A 3,159-nucleotide genomic window follows, 5' to 3' on the forward strand; every position below is an offset into this window, starting at 1 on the left:
ATGGTTTTAGTAATGTTTTTTTTAAAAGAAATTTTTAGTTGTGAAAATTGGGTCATTATATCCAATCCAAATTGATGTTGGTGAAGATGATTTAGGGTTAGCATTAACCTTATACAAATCAGCAATACCTGAATTTAGTGGGTCTAGAGGTTGGAAACATAGTAAAAGGGTATCGTCTTGTAGTAGAAAGCTTAACTTGGATTGGGAAGGTGGTGAAAAAACAATGGCAAGTGGTCAAGTTGATAAAGGTAAGGATGTTGAGCCAATGCTTCCTGAATTTTTTGTATTTGATGCAGAAAAAGAGTTAAACAAAGAGATTGATGTGAATGAAGAACTTGACATGAACAAATGGTGAGGGTGTAGAATGATCTGCAGATGAGGGGTATAGAGTTGTCATGGATAATGATCCTCAAGGAGTCAATGAATTTTCAAGTAACATCAACATAGATGATGAATTAATGAGAAACTTTCAACCTTTTGAAGGGTTTGAAGACCAAGATAGCATCCCATTTAATGGGTTTGAAGGCCAAGATAATATTCCTTTCAATGATGAGTGGAGACAAGAGGAGCCTGATGACATTAAGTTTGAGAATCAAAATAGTGAAGATGAAGATAGTGACTTTATGATTGATGAGGACAACATAATTGAAGATGTTGAAGTTGACATGGAGGATTTCAATCTAAATATTGATACAGAAGCAGAGTTCAATGGATGTCAAAGTTTGGGTGGTCAAAGAAATGAAGATAGTGATGAAGAAGAGGATGTGGAGGTAATTGATAATGACGAGTGGGATTCACTAAGTGATGACTCAGGGGACAACAGGAAAAGAAGAGAAATGATCAAAGAGTTGGGGAAACAAACATTAAGTTCTGCTGGTGAGGTGCACAAGGTAGCTTTTCATATTGGGTAGAAATATAAAACCAAGAAAGAATTGAAAGATATAGTCGACCTGCATACTTTAGAGACAAGGAGGAATATCTCATTCACAAAAAATGACAATAGTAGATTAATAACTATTTGTGATGGAAGTATAGTTGTAAATGCAAGTGGGGTAGGTGGACCTACCTCTGGGAAAAAGGTAAAGGGTAAAGATGTAAACTCATATAAAGTTAAATGCACATGGAAACTTCATGCATCTAGGTCAAGTGAACAGGACTACTGGTTTATTAAGACCTATAATCAGAAACACATCTGCCTCCAAACATGAAAAATCAGATCTTGCACAACAACATTTCTTTCTAAACGTATTATGGATCAGACTAAAGCTAATCCTGGATTTCCTGTTCGTGCCCTACAAGAGCAACTCCAATCAACATATCGAGTTAGTATTTCAAAAGAGAAAGCATTTAGGTCAAAAGCATTAGCCACCAAAAATGTTGCTGGAGATTACGTAAAGCAATATGCAGCTTTGAGAGAGTATGTACTAGAGCTACAAAAGACAAATGAAGGTACAACTCTAAATATTGATGTGGTTTCTGAACCTGTGGTTTCATCCCTAACCAGGCAATTCAAAAGGATATACGTGTGTTTAGGTCCTTTAAAGAAAGGATTTAAGGCAGGTTTGAGAGAATTTTTAGGCTTATATGGAGCCTTCATGAAGGGACCTTTCCCAGGTCAAATACTAAGTGCAGTTGGTGTTGATTCCAACAATGGAACCTACCCATTGGCATATGCTGTTGTTGAAAGTGAAAACACTTGAAGTTGGAAATGGTTTCTTTAGTGTCTTGTAGAAGATCTTGACTTGTATTCAAATTCCAACTTCACCTTTATCAGTGATAGAGAGAAGGTACTATAGTTACATTTAATATTGCATACTAGGTTTCATTACAGACTAATGCTAACTACTTATTTTGTTTTGGTGAAAATAGGGTCTTCTACCAGCTATAGAACAATTGTTTCCTAATGCAGAACACTGGTTCTGTATTAGACACATATACCAGAACATGAGGAAGTTAGTTAAGACTACAAAGTACAAGGAGTATTTTTGGAGGTGCGCTACAGCCACCACCGTACCAAGTTTGAAGCTGTAATGGTAGAGATAAGGAATTATGACATAGAAACATATCAGTGGCTCTTGAAAATCCCTCCACATCATTGGGCTAGAAGTCATTTTTCAGGTATTTTCTCAATTTGTTGTCTTATTTTTTATTATAGTATAGATATACAATGATTTTTATTTTCTTAATGAACTACTAGGAAGGGCAATTTCAGACATGTTATTGAATAACCTTTGTAAAGTGTTCAATAACAAACTTGTTAAAGGGAGAGGCAAACCCATTATTAGATGTTTGGAGTTTATCATAGAGTACCTTAAGAAGAGAGTATGCAATGTGATGAAGGTGTTAAACAAGTGTCAAGGTACACTAACTCCAACTAGTACTAGGATTTTGGAAGCAAACACAACACTTGCTAGTAAGTATCATGAATGATGGAATGGGGGACAAAAGTATCAAGTTAAAGGTCCATGGAATGATCAACATGTGGTGGACATGGAGAAAAGGGAGTGTAGTTGTATAAAGTGGGAGCTTACTGGAATTCCTTGCAAGCATACAATTGCAAGCCTAAATGAAATGGCAGACAATAATGAAAAGGTGGGAGAACTATACACCTTGGTGCATAAGGTGTATTGGCTTGATACATGGAAAGAGATGTACTCCTTCAAGGTGGAGCCTATCAAAGGTAGAGCCATGTGGCCTAAGAGTGACTGCCCAACAACTCTTGTGCCTCCACCACACAACAAAGCTATAGGCAGGCCAAAAAAGAAAAGGATGATTACAGGAGAGGAAAGGATTGAAATCCAGCAACGTAAGAGGCAAGCAAACAGTCAAAGTCAAAATGATAATGAAACTCAATCACTGAGCAGGAAGTTTTTGACTGTGACATGTAGTAAGTATAAGCAAAAGGGTCACAATGCCAGGACCTGCAAGGCCAAAGATGGGAATTGATGTTTAAGTACTTAATTTGTTTATGTTTGTGAAGACTTGCTAATGCACTTTAGTTGGTACTTTGATGCCTTTTTGGTTCCATTTTGATAATGTACTTTGATGCCCTTTTATGGAACAATGTACTCCAATGTTTTGGTAATGTACTTAATTGCCCTTTGTTGGTGATGATTGTGTTTTGGCATTAATCTGTTATGGTGCCATTTTGGTAATGTA

At 36.6% G+C, this 3,159-nt stretch overlaps 1 protein-coding gene across 1 annotated transcript; it reads left to right on the forward strand.

The window, feature by feature from the left end:
• The first annotated feature begins 2,490 nt into the window (after nucleotides 1-2,490).
• On the forward strand, nucleotides 2,491-2,946 carry LOC145095066 (uncharacterized). Its single transcript, XM_079033008.1, has one exon. The coding sequence runs from the start codon at nucleotides 2,491-2,493 to the stop codon at nucleotides 2,944-2,946; it is 456 nt and encodes a 151-aa protein (XP_078889134.1).
• Nucleotides 2,947-3,159: the final 213 nt, after the last annotated feature.

This window comes from Lactuca serriola, chromosome 3 (genome assembly GCF_051521515.1).
Source record: "Lactuca serriola cultivar US96UC23 chromosome 3, Lser_US96UC23_V15, whole genome shotgun sequence".
NCBI classification, from domain to species: Eukaryota; Viridiplantae; Streptophyta; class Magnoliopsida; order Asterales; family Asteraceae; genus Lactuca; species Lactuca serriola.